Source organism: Lytechinus variegatus, chromosome 2, assembly GCF_018143015.1.
Source record: "Lytechinus variegatus isolate NC3 chromosome 2, Lvar_3.0, whole genome shotgun sequence".
Classification (NCBI taxonomy): domain Eukaryota; kingdom Metazoa; phylum Echinodermata; class Echinoidea; order Temnopleuroida; family Toxopneustidae; genus Lytechinus; species Lytechinus variegatus.
Genome location: NC_054741.1, coordinates 61,928,385 through 61,946,428, shown reverse-complemented (window position 1 = coordinate 61,946,428; position 18,044 = coordinate 61,928,385). Strand labels below are relative to the sequence as shown.

General features: G+C 38.1%; 1 protein-coding gene across 1 annotated transcript; it reads left to right on the top strand.

The window, feature by feature from the left end:
* The first annotated feature begins 256 nt into the window (after positions 1-256).
* Positions 257-17,834, top strand: LOC121408557 (adenosine deaminase domain-containing protein 1-like). The gene is made up of 14 exons (XM_041600060.1): positions 257-362; positions 3,531-3,673; positions 4,635-4,902; positions 6,119-6,249; positions 7,304-7,520; positions 7,874-8,332; positions 9,604-9,736; positions 10,841-11,002; positions 11,959-12,008; positions 13,126-13,160; positions 13,547-13,664; positions 15,500-15,728; positions 16,563-16,695; positions 17,705-17,834. Exons 2-14 carry the CDS (start codon positions 3,566-3,568, stop codon positions 17,816-17,818), a joined length of 2,157 nt encoding a protein of 718 aa, XP_041455994.1. The 5' UTR covers positions 257-362; positions 3,531-3,565; the 3' UTR covers positions 17,819-17,834.
* The last annotated feature ends 210 nt before the right edge of the window (positions 17,835-18,044 follow it).

Genomic DNA, 18,044 nt, shown 5'->3' with positions numbered 1-18,044 from the left:
TACCACTGGTTGTTGTGCCACAAACTTTGGGTATATCAACTTTGATAATTTTTTTTAGAATATCTAGAACTCCCCAACTCGATGCACAGTAATTTAGTAATATAGTCTATATCTAATATGTTAGGGCGGGTCGGAACAAATTGTCGGGTAATTGCCGATTCCAATTGACTGCCCGGTCAATTCTGCTATGACACCGGCTAGCATTTTTTGCCCCATCTGCTAATATAATTTACGTGCCCACGTTGCACACGATGTACGCACGGCGCTCCGATATATATATCCGCGCGGTAATAATCAAAATTGAGAAATACCCCTGACACATCAGTGACAGTCCATCAGAGATTACGCAATCTTGATTCTTGGTAAGTTGATTTTCATTTTGTAATGTAATGAAATCTTTACAAATTTCCCATACATCAGACTTTAGTATGAACATCATCATGACACAAGAATCTGGCCTTGTCATTCAGATTTTGAATAAAAAACGGTAAAATGTAAATGATATGATGATGGCTGTGACAGTGTGAGTGTGATACCGAATCAGGGACAACTCGGACCACGGGACATCTCGGACCGCGGGCCGAGTTGTCCCACCCATTACGAGATTTTTTTCTCACAAATTTGCGTCTATTTTTCTGTGTCGGTGCTCGCGGCTCGGCCCCGCTCAATAACTGACTTGATTTTGTGATCATTTCTCCTCAAAGACAAAGTAGGCCCTACCACTTTTATCGCAGAAGATGGACTTTGTTGTATGGCCATTACCTCCATTTTCTCATCACAAGGATAAAATTTGGTGTATTTGCACGATTTTGATCAAGTTTTTCACCTTTTTCTCTCTGGTCGCAAGAAGCGAACAACCGATGAACGGTCCGCTGCTCTTCTTTTATCTTCTGCGATAAAAGTGGTACTTTGAGGAGAAATGATCACAAAATCAAGTCAGTTATTGAGCGGGGCCGAGCCGAGCACCGACACAGTTAATACACGCTCGCCTATGGGAATCGCGAGCTGTCGAAAAACGCCTAAAATTACACTTTTTTTTTATTTCAGCGAAAGAAAAGTAATAAAATGTGAAGAACATTACCATCAGACTATATCTCTAAAAAATCTTTACAAGAAATTTCGAAATGACGGAAAAATAGACGCAAACTTGTGGAAAAAAATCTCGTACTGGGTGGGACAACTCGGTCCGAGATGTCCCGTGGTCCGAGTTGTCCCGTCCCCTGACACCCCGTGATACCGTACCGTACCGTAGCGTATACGCGTAGGTACGTCTTGATGAAAAGTGAGTATGTGCATGTGACCCAAATACACATGATACAGTGTGAGTGTGACGACTGTGTGACTAGTGAGTGTGTTGTGTGTTTACAGGTGCTAAGCAAGCATGTGAGTGAAGTCGGGAGCAGGGAGGTGAGTAGACTGAAAGCTTGGGTCTCTTCTTGGTTGTTCCGCTTACACAGCTGGCAGCCGTCTAATTCGAGGAGGCTTTTCTTTAACATTTTTTTATATTTCTTTTACACAGACGGCTCGGTATCATGCAGCAACTATTAGGGGGTTAACAATGCAAAATCCCGCCGACGGGGCCCATCGATTTTTGTCTTTGTTTCACAAAAATATATGAAAAGAACTGTACCAAAACAAGGATCGTTTTGGCCTGAAATGCACCGAAACAGAAAAAATAAACTTCAAAGGGGAAAAAACAGTGACTTACTCCGGCTGTCGCGCAACTACCACTTCCCTGGATGATCCGAACTTAATACATATGGCCTTTGTGTCCCCTGTACAGATCAAGTTGGAACTTCGGTCTCTGTATTTGGTGAATGGAGCCAACGGAGTTCAGCGGAACAACCAACATAAAACTACAGAGACTGAAGCTTTTGGACTAGTTGCGATGAACTCTGTTGGCTCCACTCACCAATTGCAGAGACCGAAGTTCTGACTTGATCTGTAACCAAGTACAGGTAGCCAGGAGGCTCCCAGAGAGTAAATATAATTTACTAATGTATGCTTGCTCTCAACGGAGCCAGGGATTCTATCCATTTAGCTGCGTATACCGGTACTGCCAAAAAGCCTGCAACTTTCGCCCCCGAGATTCTACTTTCCTTCTGAAAGATCTAGCTATAAATCATGTAAATGGGATACAACTTCATTTCCAACATTTTTACGCAATCGATTTCATTTTTAAACAAGAATTCATCAAAAAAATTTATAAAAATATTATGAAAAGATGGGGGAGACTTGCCCAATGTTTCTCATCTTATTTCTCATTGTTCTTCGCCAATGTTACGTACGTATTCTAATTTTCTTCCCTTTGTCAAGTCTAAAAACGATTACCCTTCCTTTTGAACAATAACATGTGGAATGGGTATTGTTTAATACTATATGGTTCAGTCAAGTTGGTATGATTTAAACAATAAAGAACAAGAAGTAGTGAGTGATGGACATCATCGACTGACTCATTTGTATGTCACTAAGTTGTGCTTATCACTGTTTTGTGAAAAATAAGCAAAACTTTAAAATGCCATAACTCCTATTTTACATCATATTTTGATTAAATTTTCAACATTATGCCAGTTTGATTCAAATCAACATTTTTCTGGGTGGACTTGACCTTTAAGCGTCAGTCGAACCTCCACTATACAACTCAATTGCAAAATCCATCTGTGTAGAAGGAGGACAAAAAAAATCACAAAATATATCAGTTTATATGACTATAGGCCTAATTCAGTACCCGCTTTCCCATAATACCAGTGAGATGGGCATGAGTTTGATGCTTTATAATCAAATAAGTTTTTGTCGCCAGCCCATATGCCCCAAAATTTTTAACTTTAAATTTAGCCCATAATACTGTCCAAAGTAATCAATTAAATTGATCATTAGCAGAGCTACCAAGTCTCACGCATTATGCGTGAGACTCAAGCATTTTGGACTCTTGTTCATCCCCTCAAATCTCTGTCTCACGCAGTTATCACAGCCTATCCCCATATACATTGTACACAATGTCAGTGATCTCACTCAGATTCACAGAAAATCTCATGCATAGCTGCTCTTTGAACTTGGCATCTCTGCATTAGCTGCATTTTGACTTTGGTCTAAAAACTGTCAGTCAGAGTTTGCCTTTGTAGAAGAGGAGTGAAGTTAAAGATCAAATTTCTCGCGAACATGTGCCAAAAGTACTTATGTGCACGACTGGACATTGGTTTGAATTTAGCTCACTAACTTCAGGCAACGAATCCTGTACCTCAGGTGATAGTTCATATATGCTCCACTACACTTCACTACCGCTGCACTACCTTACACTACACAAATCTTCTGGGTCAGTCCACAGAAACTGACCCAGCGATTCACAATGGAGGGACTATTTGGGATCTATTTGAATGGTTGAATGATTGGTGCAAAACTTACCAGGGATCTGTAAGATGTAGTACTCTGGTGTTTCACTTAATGGAGGAACAAGCTCTTTCTTAATCTTTTTTCTTCCACCTTACAATGATTCAATTGATATGCTTTTTTAAAACCATTGTGATTTTCAGAGTTTCTCTTTCGGAGCATAAATTGATGAAGCACCATGAGTAAGAATCTACGAGGCGTGAACTACCAATATGTCAGTCAGCAGTCATTCAATGCAAAGTCTGGCAAGACCTTCAGCAAGATCAATGTTGTCGATGGAATACAGGTGAGTCCTAACCTAACCAGAATGATAACCTGGGCCCTGTCTTACTAAGAGTTGGGATCAATCGATCCAATCAATCTCAACTATATGGAAATCTATCATTGTTATTTATCCTGAGCAGGAAATTTGCACAATGTCCTATGCAAACAAAGAGGAAGCAGGCTGAATTGTCAAGACAACATTGATTGTATGAGTGTACATCATTTCTAGAAAACATTTTGAACAAACGTGCATTTTAGATGTTGGCATTGCTGGCTTTCTATTGTTGTGATTGATTGGATCAATCACAATTCTTTTGGGGCTTGGGTATGGTTATGGTTAGTGGAAAAGAATACGAAAATACCTCCAAAACTTAACGAAAATTCACATTTCACGTATTGACATTGACACTAACATTATTTGCATGTGGGACAGGATTCCATTTTATAGCGAATTAAGTGAAATTAGCCAAAAATTATAATTCCTATTGGAATATTTTTTTTTCAGCCAACAAATAATCAAAGAATGAGTAGTAGTTAGTGATATTTAACTATTCATGCTTTTGGGCTCCTTTTTTTAACTTGAAAAAAAAATGAAGATACCTACTAAATACATGTAGTAATCACATCTAAAGTGACATGATATGTGTCCCCCCCCCCCCTTCAGACTATATTGTGTTCCCTGGACTTACAAATGTTTCCCTTGACTTGTAACTCTTTTCTTTGACATACATTTACTCATTCCCTCAACTTAATCAGTTGTACCTGTTCCATCAGCTTATGGTGAGTTTTAGGTTGTGGAAATGCATTAGTAAGTCAAGGGAACCTATGAGGAAGTCCTGGAAATGAGTTTGAAATTCCAAAACTTTGTCACGTTACCTCAGAGGCTCTGTAACAATGGAGGTGTAGGGCAGGTCCATTAACCCTTACTTGATTTTGGATGCGTTTCAGTCTTGCTTTCTCCAATATCTGTTTTATCTTCCCAGGGTCTAAGAGCCAAGGAATCGGAGCCCACTCCTACCGATGGTGGTGTGAATCCCATCATAGCAAAGGCCAACCCTAAGGATGTCCCTAGGGATCTCATCCATGGCTTTGTCTCGGGCAAGAAAAACCCTGTCATGGCGTTCAACGAGTTCTGCCAGTTGCAGCGCCTTAATCTGACCTTCGAGGAGGTTGTGCCTGAAGGAACGATGGGGATCATCACCTGCAACTATGCGATGGTAGCTATAGTGGATGGAACCAGGTTTCCACAAGGTGAGGTGGTAAGGCACTCTAATGCTAGTGTCAAGCTGATGATACTGATTCTAGACTAACAAAAGCTCTTACGTTATAACCACTGACAGATAATCATTAGGCCTAACTTTGGAGTCTATTTTGTTAGTATGACTGTAGCATAACAAAAATTTGGAAAACATTTAGCTGCAGCTTTTAGAGGAAATCCTGCGTAGCATGTTTTTCTTTCCAATCTTTCCGATATCGCCATTCATGAGGAAAGGGCAGCTGCGGAAGGCCCTAGTGAAATCTTGCATGCATGTGACTTTCAGAGAGGAACCTGCAAAAACAGTGGTGGCATGAACAGAAATGACCCCATTATGTCCCTGTTCTATGAAGATTTTTAATTGCTTCAGATCAGTGTGATTGAAAAATGAAAAAAAATGGAAAGCTAAATGATATTAAATTCTTGATATCTATTGTTATTGCACTGACTGTATTTGTTGATAGGACAAAATGATGATCCTTTTGATTAGAAATTAATACTTCCTGAAAGCACTGAACTCAATCTACAAGTGTTCATTTGCATTTCCATTGTTCAGGTAAATGCTTTCTCCAAAGTTTATATCAGATGTAAAATAATAGGCACTTTGAAAAGTTTGCTATTATAATAACATTTTTTTATAAACCAAGATTAACCTTGGAATATTCAGTTTCAAAGTTGGGGCTCTTTGATTCACAAGCGACAGCAACAAGATAGATTGCAATAGCACTCTGCCAATAAAGTATGTGTTCATTATTGAACCCTTTCTCAACGTGTATTTGCTAAATTACGCATAATTGATGGATGAAAATGCGTAAGCCATAATTTTTGGTTATTGATTTAAAATCACCATTGTGAATACACATGTTTATGGTTTTGCATTGCAATGGAACACTATTCTACAGGGAGTATGGATGTACATTGTAGTGTAACTATAGGAACACTGATTATCAATGCATTTTGTAATTATTTTTAAGACGTTATACATGTAGGTATTTAATAGTATAATATCTTTGGAAATGATTCTTTGTATTCTTTTTCTGCAAATATATATAGTCCTATCAAGACCAAAAATAGCATATGAAATGTGATAATATTTGAAGTGAGACCAGTGATGTTTCTGCTGTTGTTGCTGTTGCCTCCTGATTTACTAGCATGAAGTCCCATCATGCCTTGCAGTCGGAGAACCATTTTATTTCTGTCCCTCCTAAACAGGAAAAGGCAGGACCAAGAAAGATGCCAAGGCAGCAGCATCTCGGATTGCAATGAGAGCATTTCTTGGGATGGATGACGAAGAAGCCGATAGACGAGATGCCAAGGGGGCCAGGGAAGCCAATGCTATTGTGGTAAGTTATGGCCAAAAGCGAAACCTGGCAGATTCCCAGATGTTGAAAGGGGAGGGAAGAGATGAGTCTGTGTTAACTGTAGGTTATTGTAACCCCAAATGGATTGATCTAATGTACTTCAGAGGTATTAAGGACAGGGGACATAATGACCGCTTTTCTGTGTGACCTTGCCAAAATTTGGCATGCTCATTTTCTCCAACATAAACTGTCACTCTTAACTCGTGAACATGGACAGTCAACCTGCCTGAAACGTCAAGTCTTCCCTCCTCCTGCTTTATAACTCCACTTGCCGATTCAAGCCCCCCCCCCCCTCCCTTCTCTCAACTACTCAAGTCTCTCGTCTCTCCAACTCATGCCAGCCTTCTATCTCTCCAACTACTCATACCTTTTATCTTTCCAACTACTCAACCCTTCAGGTTTGCAATACTTTTAAGGACTACACTCAATTCCGAATGCTTTCTAACCTCCACTTTCTCACCTATCCATTTCACTTGTACCACTTTCCACCTTTCCTAGTCCTTCCCACACGTAGGTCTTGACAAATTGTGTATAGTAAACCTCTTTCTGACTAACCATACCACCGTGCAAACCAAACATCATAAACTACAGGCTGGTAAAAACACAATTTCATCAAAATAACCTTGTAAATGGTGCGAAAGAATGAGCATTATTTGCATATTCAACACCCAATTAGGATTTTCATTTTCCTTCCAGATAGCATCTTTTTGATATTTATTGGTTTTGACAAATGTAAATTGTGAAAGTCAAAAATTTCCTTATGTTATTTTTTGTTTTTAAAATTTATTTTGTTATTTGTTTTTCAATGGAAATCATTACAGACCATTTAACAACCAAATTTAACCCGATATTAGTAACACAAGCCAATAAGAAAGAAAATCACGCATTAAATAATTTCATCTACCATTGTGTGAGAAAAGAAAATGATAAAACTACATTAAATTTATTTAGTTTTGCAGTCAACAAAGCACTGTACAAGGAATTAGTACACAGGGGAAACAATCGTAATTGATATAATTATGTTTTTTGTATGCAGGTTGATGATGAACCGATTGCTCCACGTCCAAGGAGAACATTTGGTGCCTCTGCACCAAGCGATGAGCCTTTGGTCCATGGAGGTGGCGGTGGACATTATCAGATGAAATATGAGTCGGCCAGGCTTCCTTCAAAAGACATGTGGAAAGTCCCAGAGAAACAGGAATCGTTCATGGAATACCAGCTCAGGAAGCAGGCACAGCCAAATCAACAAATGGGTAAATAGTAAAAGCTACATGAACACTTGAAAAAAAATGCAGTATGGCAAGGCTCCACACTAACCTTTTCTCTTGATCACCAGATCGGTCCACCAAAATCATCAATTTCATATTTTTGGTGGCCCTAAAACAATAGAAAACATTACAATTTATCAAAACTTTGGTAGCCTGCCTGGCCCATTAAGTGTAGACTTTTACAGAATTTCAATGGCCCAACTCTCAATTTAGGTTGCCCCGGGCCACTGCTTATGTCAAGCCCTGAATGGGAATAACCACATTAGAAATAGAAAGTGCAATAAAACAATTCTCTTTTCAGAAATGAAGAATCACGTGGGATTTTTTTTTTAATTCAGCTGCTGATAGTTCTGGGGACAATGCAAGATCAGCTTCAGGGCCAGCATCACAGCAGCAAGCAGCTCCTTCTCTTCCAACCAACTCTTCCTCTGAAACCGTGAGAGTCCCGCAGAGTGTCCCAATGGCAGCACGGGCCTGGTCCGGTCAGCCCCGTATGCCCAGCCAACCAGGACCTGGTCTTTCGCAGACCAACAGTGTCCCCCAACAGCAGCAGCAGTTACCACCTTCAACACCTACCCAGCAACAACATATGCAACCTTCTGCACCGACTTTTCCACGCGGTCAAGTACAGCAGGGCGGAGGATACAGTAGCAGTCAGTTGGATGTAGGTGGAACAAGCAGAGTTGCCGATAATATTGCATCAGTTGCAAGGAACATTCCCAGAGTTGGACCCTCATTCCCTGGATCTGGAAGTACTGGACTTTCTCCGTCATATGCTGCATTTGTCATGAAGTTGGGTAGGTATCTCTTGTTCGCATGCTTTCAGAGTTGATGGGGTTTTTTGGAAGCCCACTGCTAGCAGGTTTCTGTATTGATTTGCTTTATTGTTTTCATCTTTGTCTCATATTTTCAATGCAAACTTTAAATAGTTGATATATATGTATAATTCCCTCATCCCATCCATTCAACTGATTCATTCGATAAATATCTACATTTCTTTTATTATATGGGGGGATCCTCAGAAGATAAAAGCAATGGTTGCATGTGAGATTGGTGATATCGTATGGGAGTTGACATAATGATTTTTAAGTAAAAGCAAGACGGAGTGTTATGAAAGACTGGAAGAGCATGAGTGAGATCAATAAAAGATGTGAAACAGATGGACAGGAAGAATACTGATGGCTTGATGCAGTTGCTAAGTTTGGCAGAAGCAGTGGATGTACTGTGAATATACTGTGAATAGGACTCATTGAAGGCTCAACAGTGATGATTTGATGCCATCTCTTAACCTACCACATGTAGTGCTACGCAAAGATAGATCCAGAGGACGCGGAGGAGGAGTTCTAGCTGCCATAGATCCTGAACTTCCACCTCACAGACTACATCAGTTTGAAACAGAAGATGTTGAACTGTTGTGGCTACATTGGACATCTCTACATTCTCGAAGGGACTATGCTCTATGTGCTTATGTCATGAAGTGTTTGTCTGGGACAATCAGATGTGAATCACTGTCAGAAAATCTGAAAGTCCACAGTAGGCACCCTGACCACCTCACGTTCATCTCCCATCAAGAACCCAGGTCTTATTCATGTCCCCGACCCATAGATTCCCAAGAGTTGGAAGGAATGACTTGTGGGTTACAGGAATTTTATATTTCTTTTTTTCTTCCAGGCAACTCCAGGACTGCAGGGGGGGAGTCCTTTTTAAAATTCTGTCATACTTTGTAATGTCATCATTCTATGGTCTTTGTTTGTCTGAAATGCCAAATAAATAATGATAATAATAATTGGTGTACGCTTTTAGGGAGCTCTTTATCATATTCTAAGAACTAGTGTTAGGTGGCTGATTAGAGGGAGAGGGGGCAGCCTAAGTAGACATGGAGGAGACTAATGGTGGAAAATGAAAAGATGGTTGGATCGGTTGGAGAAGAATTCACCTATCGACAAGAGCAAAATGGAGGGGGGGTCAGGTAAATTTCTCTTAGTGTGAGGTCTATCCCTTTTCTCCCTATAATCGAGGACTTAACTGGATTTGAAACCTGGATTACTATTACTGTATGCCACTACAGGGCCAGAAGATAAAGGAAACCTTGTGGCCTTGGGGACGGGGGATGGTGTATCTTCTGGAGCTACTATCACTCAAGATGGCAGGACTATTCTGGATTGTCATGGAGTTACTATCGCCAGACGAGGCCTTCAAAGGCAAGTATAAATATAAAGAAATTGTAGTCTTGACTTGCAACTCTTAATTGTGAAATTTTCTCTATGGATATGTTGATTATAATGCAGCTAAATATAGTGTATGCTGTGATATTTGGAATCAAGAAACTGATACAAAAAAAGGTCTATATTTATGAAAATTTATTTTTAAAAGGTCTATACACGCTGTAAAGTGTGTATGGGACTATGTACAAATGTTTGGCCTGAATGTTTCAAATGTTTTTTCATAGTTTGAATAATATAAGGATATCCGAAGAGCAATCGTCTCCAGTTGAACTTTTCATCATAATGTCAAAAGTAAATAAAATGAAAAATTTAGGATTGTCTTTACCTAGACCTAAAATGGGAGTTCCTCTTTATTCACACATGGACAAGTAATGACTTGCCACTTGTATTTCATTACTTATTCCATTTCACATCCTTATCAGTCAAAAAATAAGATTGGAAATAATATAACTGATGGACATTTTTTCTGTAGATGGAAACGTCAGTCACGGCGTGACTTTCTGAAGAAAAATGGTATGAAGTAAATTCTATTTAATTTTGGAACTCGGGAATTTTCAAAATATGCAATTAATATATGTTTCTATTCTAAGTCCATATCGTCATTTCTTTTATGAAACAATATTTGGTTCATAATCTCTTTTATAATCAGTTACCCTGTGGGAAACCACCTGACTGCCCTTACTGTACACGTGCATGATCAGAAAATTGTGGGTTGTTTGAAAATTGAAATGTGTGTGATGTATGGAGGATCTAAAAATTCAGAAAATAAAATTCAGACTAAGGAATTCAAAGTTAAAAAAAAGTGAAAGGAAAAAAAATGTGTAACAACTTCTGCTAGGTACATTTTTTTACTATAATTCCGTCAGTTTGAGCGTTTTTTTTTATGGGGATTGCATTTATTCAGGGGTATGATAGCGTGTACCAATATGTGAATAGGATATCGATTTGACCAGTCAAAGTAATACATTAAGGGTTTAGAAAACCTGAGGACTCGCATTGTAGAACAGTCTGGTCGAGTGTTTCCCTTTTACCTCTGTGCTTTTCTATGTTAGTGTAAATTTATGTTTGATTGCATCGCAGGTATTTGTACCAGCAGCTGAAGTTCTTTTTTGAAGGTGACATTCAGAAGACAATATTCGCTGGTCAACAAGGAAGCCCTCTTGTGTCCTTGAGAGAGAATGTCACATTCCATCTATACTTGAATCAAGCACCTGTTGGTGATGCTGCCAAGTATTTAAACCAGTAAGTAGAGTTGTTTTTGAAGGGTCTAAGGGCCTTTTCACACATGAATCTTGCATCATCATTGTAGTCATATGATTGCAATTCGTCTTTAGAATCATAGGACCTTTCACACTCTCACTCGAAAACTGATTTTAAGTCGAATTCCCGAGCAAAGACGGTATTTTTCCTTGGTGACTTGTCAATCAATTAAAGCACTGCATCGATATGATGAGTGCATGACAATTGTATTATCTACCGAAGTGCTTGAAAGGACACATAAGCTCAGCCCCCTGCCCCCAAAAGATATGTTTGTGGTCAAGCCTTTCACACGTAGAATTCGTATGGTAATTTGAGTGAAATTTAACTGGAATTCACCTATGGAGTAGAATTTGAATTCGTGATTGTGATTAGGTTTGGGGTTCGAGTTTGGTTTCACATGTGCTAAAAATTCATCATTAGCCTTATATTTCACTGGAATCACCATTCAAATTACGATTGTTATGCCCCCGCAGACGAAGTCCGGAGGGGGCATTAAGCGTTGCCCCTGTCCGTCCCCCAACTTGGTTTCCACGCACTAATGTATTAGTGATATCATTTTAACACTGATCATGTAACGTGAATCATGAATTCATAATGGTATTATAATAGTGTCACAAGTTTTTTTCACTCAATTTTCTTGAGATATATGATCAGAAAAAAGTTGCTGAGCTCTGTCATATCTGCAGAAGGCTTTACAAGGTTACTCTTCCCCTTGAGGAATAATCTGTTTCCATCCTCAGTAATATTGATATGGCCCTGTATTTACAAGGGTTTGCTTTACATAATCAACAATAGTATGTCTAAAGAGGTTCTCCAACCTGAATAAAATATGATCAGAATAAACTGAGAGAAGAATTAAGCAAGTAAAACACTAAAAGTTCATCTGACGTGTGTGATGGGCTTTATATTCTTTGATATGATGTTTTTTTGTATTTTAGGCCGAGCAATGACCCAATGCTGGGTGCAGGAGGAGCTTTATGTTCTGTCAGTAAGTAACTAAACTGATAAGAAGGGATGATATGAAATGAAGTTGAATATGGGTAGTTATAGTGAGCATGCCATTGATATAAAGTCTTATAAGACTTTGTTAAACTTGGGGTTAATAGTTACCATATTATTTCCAGTAAGCTATAACCTCTACCAAACATTGTTTTATCATAATTAAATTTAGGTTGAAAATAGAGTACCAGTATGCAGAAATTTGCTATCACAGATGAGCAGAGTTTTAAAAATTTATTGTTTCTACAGTTGGATTTTGTATTTAATGATAAAAAAATCAAGGTATTTCGTAATTAGCTCTCAAATGTCTTTTTTGTAGATTATATATTTTTTCCCCATCATTTTAAAAGAAGATATGTAATTTTCCTGGGGGTGTTTCACAACTTAGATAAAAAAAAGTATGACTAAGAGTTGCACTTAAGTGCCAACGCATACGTGATATGCAACGCGCGATCTTATTGATTAATTGGCAGTATTGTGCATCTTCTTGAGATGAGATGACCAATGCTGTTATGCCTTTTGTATCGCAGGTGACTAGGCATTTAATTGCGACTCTTAAGTCATACTTACGTCCTTGTGAAACACCCCTCTGGTATACTAATCTGTTATATTCAACTTTAATTAATGAACCACCATCATCTTCTCAAGCTCAAATTGTAATTACAGAATGGCTCATAATCTGTTGTTGTGCAGCACTCATTTCTGTGATATTTGACACTCCTGGAGCAGTTTCATCAAGCTATTTCTGTCATTACAAATGACTTCAAATGGGATTTTGAAATGCCATAGTGTGGGCTCTTATCCTTTGAATATTGCCCCCCCCCAAAAAAAAAAAATTTATAGAAAACTCATGTTTGCATGATACCTTCACTATTTTGTTGTATCGTTGCAGGAACGCCCTTACCACAAATCTAATCTTACAGGCATTGCATGCGTGCAGAAATGCCCTTAGTAGCGTGCATAAACGCCCTTAGCAGCGTGCATTGCGTAAGGGCGTTTCTGCACCAATGAGATGCACAGAAGTGTGGTGCAATGGGCGTTCGGACTGCACCGACACAACGATTTGATTCCATATCCATGCAACAATACTTATGATTTTCTTTCAGACTCTCACATTGGGTTGGATGGAATTATGAGAGAGGTAAGTGATGTTGAAGGGTCTTTTGTTACTTATTTGTCTTGTTCATGCTTTTAAAGATATACTCCAGCAAAAACAGTGTGATTCGATTGAATAAGAATAGCATTTGAAAGTAAAAACAAAAAAAAAACATAAGAAAGATGATATTAAAACATTTTAACATTTTGCCTTTTTTGGTATAACGATTCTATGCAGAGCATGCATCATAAAAATGCAGTGAGTGAGGTTTTTCTTTTATGAATATGGAATTATAATTATATACACTGTTGAACTAAGAGTTAATGAGAATAGGATTGAAAACTGATTTTATAATTTGGAAGATTACAATAGTTTTTGCATTTGTTGCTTTGTGACATTTGTGATTTTATTTCTTTGTTTTTTTTTTTTAGGGTGCAATACATTTCATGTCAGCTAGTGATAAGCTATTGAGATGGAATGTGCTTGGTGTTCAGGGTGCCTTACTGAGTCACTTTATCCATCCTATCTACTTGGAATCAATCACCCTTGGTAGGTAATAGCCCCCCCCCCCCCCTTCTCACATCATCGAAAGGCCACCACACACCTTACGACGGGTCCATGATCCAATTGTGGAGCAATTTGCATTTGGCTCTTTTTTTTTAACTGTTAATGAATGGTATCTTTTTATTTGAGGTTTAAATTAGCTTAGAGAACACTAATATAACAATCTCAGGTGATTGCAAGCCTTTATTTTTTAGTAAAAGCTAAAAATAGTTTCAATTCTTAGCTGATTATGATTGCTTTGACGCCATTATGACTAGATATTATATTTGCTTTTATTTTAATAAGAATTGTAGCATAGACACAGATTTTAACATAGGTGTTCGGGTGTTCGAACAATGATTTAAAACATTACACAGTAAGATATTTTATGTCTAAATATTTGCATTAAATTATACATTTTATTACAAAATTGGGTCACAGACCAATCATAGGGTGTGCGGTGGCCTTAAAGATTTATATTTTTTAAGTTATTAGGTATATATTTATATTAGAATTTAAGAGAGATGCCTGTAGAAGTTAGAAATTTGCCAATTGGCAAGGGAAAACCGTGAATTTTACATTGTTTTGTGCTGCCAGTTCTCATGCAAATGAGGATATTTGCCTGCTGTACTCAATCACGACCCACAGCTTTCCAAAATATTTTTTTAGTTATACATATATCGTGAAAAAAGCAGATCTTTGTTGTTTTTTTTTAATGACATATTTACCTGAATGATGAAGAAGAATTTCAGAGATAGATTCTATGAATATGGAGAAACAGTATTGTAGTTCACTGTACCATGAAAAAAATGCAGTTTGTTGCCTTTCATAACTGTATAGTTTGACAGAAGGTAGATGAATATATACTCTTTCAGATTGGTGGATTTTCCAAATTTTTATTTTTGAAACTCAAATCCATATCTTGGCTAATGTCACATATCCATGCCTGATGACCTAACGTGGGTTTTCAGTTCAGTAGTCGCAAATGGAGAGCAGTGACAAGAATGCCACGAACCTTGTGTATATATACAGTTGTGCTCAATAGTAAGTGAACCCCACGATAAAATGCGCTCCATCATGCTTAGTATTGAATGCAGATAACAGCACTACAATGTGAGGTGAGCCCAGAGAAACAATCTTATTGAATGTAATATTTTACCACTTAAATTCACGATTCTCTAAAACATGGCAGAGCTTTAACACTTCAATATCTTCATTTTCTTGTGGGACTGTATAGCATTTTAGCTAAATTCAGTCTATTTAGGTCTTCCCAAGACACTCTTTTTATTAATTCAATAAATTGGTGTATTAATGAATAATTAGAGAAATAAATAAATGGCTAGTGCTGGAGAGGAGTAGGAGCGTTGGGTTGAGCGACGAGGATGCACCGAATAGAGTAAATCAGAGGGAGGGGGTGAGGGTAATTTCAGTGAGTGAGACGTGAATCTGACCACTCTCATAGACGGGGACCGGATTTAAAATCTGGATGACCGACTAACATGAAGAACCCCCTCCCGCCTGTCCTGAGAAGGATACTCTAGTTGGTGATGATGATGATCAAGAGGTCCTGAGACTCCTCATTCTTGCCCTCCAGAGGGTCATGGTTTTTAATATCAGCCATGATGATCCTTTTCTCCAAGAAATATATCCACATTGTGCTGCACTCAACCCAGGTTGGGTAAACGAATACCAATCAAGTTTATCAATTATCAATATCCTCGAAAGCACTGATTGCTGAAAATGGCAGCTTGATCTTAAGCTGAAGTTGTGCTTCAAAATAGTCTTTTTCTTGCATGATGATGCTAGATAACTTCCTATTATCATTATTATTATGTATACAGGAAGCATGTATGACCACGGTCACCTAACAAGGGCGATGTGGGGCCGAGTGGATGACAGCCTCACGGGAACACTTCCTTCAGGCTTTGAACGCCACCAACCTCTTCTTGCTGAGGTGTCACAACCTCTTAAAATCCAAAATGGCCTCCAGCCAGGAATCAGTGTGAATTTCTCCAACGGGGACAGCATGTACGAAGTCTTGGACTGCGGTAAAGGACGAGCACATCAGATGTAAGAATAAACCTCACAGATCGACGATTGAACTGCCTTGTGATAACATATATTGTAATTAGTGATTTGGTAACTCAAAACAGGAGCTGCATATGACCCTACAGACTATGTAAAAGGAATATTATTTATTTAGTGTAATGATGAAGACCTGAAGAATAATTTTGTCAAAAGAATGATTGTGTACTTTAAGTTTAAGTGATGCAAAAGTCTGTAGATGACCATCATTCCATAACACAAAGGTTATTGATTAATTGTACCATTTATTTTCACGATCAATTGTACATTGTAGTCAATGCAATCAATTGTGGAAAAAAAAAATTCTATGATGATTGCTAAGCTTTTTTTTTACAGGCCCCAGTATGGTGTTTCATATACCTGTCTGTAAGTTATACATGACTTGACACAATACTGGTGGCCCTTTCTTGATTTGCACTGAATGAGATACCCCGCCCCCCGCCTATTTGATGCCCTCTGCCCACCATATATTGTTGCTAGAGGCATTATTTGAAGTGGGAGTGACTTTTTCCTATAACCCTAATCATATTTTGACAAATAATCAACTCTGCTTTCAGGTACTTGTAAATACAACAATCTTAACCTGTAAAGATCCAATTTAAACCTAACTGATTGGAAACAAAGTGATTTGCACCCAGGAATGGGTCACTAAGTACCAAATTACCAATTTCAGAGTTACATAGCCTTACAGATCTCATTTTATCAAACAGCCCATTTCAACACTTCTTATTCCTTGTCTACATTTTTTATTCTACTTTCGCACAAATTTTTGAGTGCCATTGTCTTCAGTTCTTGGTCTCTTGTTCTCTTGATGTTCAGATCTCCATTCAAGAGTGGTCCCCATGCAGCCAGTCGGCTGTGCAAAGCAGCATTCTACTTCCGATTCCGCAGCACTGCCACCCTTGCCAAGAGAGACGATTTGATATCCGCATCCACCTACCAAGAGGCAAAGGTAAGTTTACTTTACTTTACATGTAGAGTCATTTTTTATATTTTCTCTCAGGTATTAATGGGGAAGTTCACCCTGACGAAAAGTTTAATGTAAAAAATAGCAGAAAAAAAGGTATTGGTGAAGGTTTGAGGAAAATCGGTCAAAGATTTGAAAATACTAGAATTTTGATTTTTTGTTTTAATTTGTGATGTGACGTGTGAGCGGCTTCACATGTTTCGCGAATTAAAACTGAATGTCATTTTCTCAAAATATTGAAAATGGGTTTTATTGTACCTTTAGTATATCAATAGACAAATCATTTCACAACCATTTCTGATAGAAAAAAACTTGAGTCATCATAAACCTTTAAAAATGGAAATTTATGCATATTATAGTGCAGTGTCTGCTCCTGTATGATGTCACAAATCAAAAACTTAAATTTCAGTATAAACTTAATCTTTAATGGATTTTCCTCAAACCATCACTAGAGGTTTGAATATGACATACTGCATCGATGCGATGTTCATGAGGTTACTCGGCTTACTTGCATTGCAGTTGATGCGCGTGCTAGACTGCTCAAATTGTATGTTGTGCAGCATGTAATATGCTGCAATGTCATGAAAGGGTAAAGGACAATATCATTATTACAATGACAACTGCTGATAGTTGGGACTCCAAGGTGCCCCGAAATAGGCTGAAATCTTATTCAATTCCTGGAAATCCAAAGGTATAATCTAAATGCTCTTATGTGATTTTCATAATTACTGACTAAATGTTTTTATCATTAAAAGAGTCTTTCTTTAGATACGTTCTACATGAAATAAACTATTTAATCCCATGGAAGAACATAGCTGTTGAACAAACAGCTCTGAAATAGGTCATCCAACCTTGTTATTGTATTTTTGTTAGGTAAATCTTGATAATATGATATTGTGTTTTTGTGGTTGAGGAAATACATGTAAAGCAAACCAACCATTTACATATATTTTAGGTATTGATATTGTAAACCGTTTTTCTCTCTCTTTCTCAGGATTTGTGTGCATGTTATCAGCAAGCCAAGCGACTTTTCAAAATGCATTTGGAGGGAAAAGGTTATGGACACTGGTTTACTGCACCAAAGGATGTCAACCAGTTTGCCAAGTAGAGTACGATAAGGCAGACAGACAGAGACAGATATATCTGCAAGCCAAGCGACTTTTCAAAATACATTTGGAGTACACAGGATACAGAAACTGGTTTAATCCACCCTACAATGCCAATCATTTATTAAAGTAGACTAACCATGCAGAGACTAAAAGGCAAAGAGGTAATTGTCTGAAGAAAAGCAGCCTTTCAAACTGTGTTTGGAGGGCAAAGGTTGACATTGACAC